Here is a 1,266-nt window from a genome sequence, read left to right as displayed (position 1 = left end):
ATCAGGAGTAAGATAATATAGGATCCTATATTATCTTACTCCTGATGATATATGTACCGGCCAAAAGACGGTATAAATTATTGAAAGATTTTGGTTACGGAAAATTTATGGCCTGAAAAAAGTGCCGCGGCGGTCGCCGCGGCTGCCGCGGCAGTTCCGACGCCCTTGCGTGTACACGTGTATGTCTGTCTGTGCATGTGTGCCTGCATGTCTATCTGTGCATGTGTGTCTGCGTGCGTGCATGCATGTTTGTATGTGCGTGTGTGCGTGCGTGTACTCGTGTATGTCTGTCTGCGCATGTGTGCCTGCATGTTTATCTGTGCATGACATGTGCCTGCGTGCGTGCATGCAGCCATGCATGTATGTCTGTCTGTGCGTGCGTGCGTGTGTGCGTGTATGCGTGTATGCTTGTCTGTGCGTGTGCATGCGCGTGTATGTCTGTCTGAGCGTGCCTGCATGCGTGCATGCATGTTTGTCTGTCTGTGCGTGCGTACGTGCGTGCCTGCATGTCTATCTGTGAGTGCGTGCCTGCATGTCTGTCTGTGCGTGCGTGCATGTACGTATGTATGTCTGTCTCTGTGTGCGTGCGTGCATGTGTGTGTGTGTGTACGCGTGTATGTCTGTCTGTCTGTGCGTGTGTGTGTGCGTGTACACGTGTATGTCTGTCTGTGCATGCGTGTGTGCGTGCATGTGTGTGCGCAAGCGTGCGTGTGCGTGTACGAGTGTATGTGTGTGCGTGCGTACGTGCGTACGTGACGCAGCACAGCTGAATGTTACGTCTCCTGACACGGCGCGCCACTGACCAGATCTCGACCAGCTCAATCACATTCTCGGCGTGCTGGGCTCACCGACCGGCGAGGACCTAGCCTGCATCATCAACGACAAGGTATGGCTTCGTGATTCATCTGCAGCTTCCTCATCCGCAGCAAGATAGCACTTGCCTCGCGTAATCACACGCTCCTTATCTGCAGGCATCTGGTTGTATCTGTTGATGTAGGAGATTAGAGGGTTTATCTTGTCTTGTGAGACCGATTCTGTGGATGGATTCCAACCCCCCCCCCTTCCCCCGCCGCAGTAGTGCTCAGCTATTAACCGGCTTTTCGATCCGGCTCAGTGCCCACCAACTCGACCTAAATATTTACGCGGCTGTAGTTTTTACCACGCGCGCGTGCGTGCGTGCGTCGGCACTTAGTCTGCTGGCTTTCCATCGGCACCTACTGAAGGCCGACGCCCACTGTCAGCGTCAGCGTTAGCGACGCCCACTCA

At 54.0% G+C, this 1,266-nt stretch overlaps 1 protein-coding gene across 1 annotated transcript in view; it reads left to right on the top strand.

Annotated features, from left to right (window-relative positions):
• Positions 1–1,266, top strand: part of LOC106808446 (mitogen-activated protein kinase 1-like) — a 61,083-nt gene that overhangs the window by 42,162 nt on the left and 17,655 nt on the right. The window contains exon 10 of the mRNA XM_014811171.1: positions 807–886. Within this exon, the coding sequence (XP_014666657.1) occupies positions 807–886 (80 nt within the window). The remainder of the gene's footprint in view (positions 1–806; positions 887–1,266) is intronic.

This window comes from Priapulus caudatus, unplaced genomic scaffold, assembly GCF_000485595.1.
Source record: "Priapulus caudatus unplaced genomic scaffold, Priapulus_caudatus-5.0.1 Scaffold278, whole genome shotgun sequence".
In the NCBI taxonomy this organism is placed as follows: Eukaryota; Metazoa; Priapulida; class Priapulimorpha; order Priapulimorphida; family Priapulidae; genus Priapulus; species Priapulus caudatus.
This window is presented reverse-complemented; position numbering and strand designations above follow the sequence as displayed.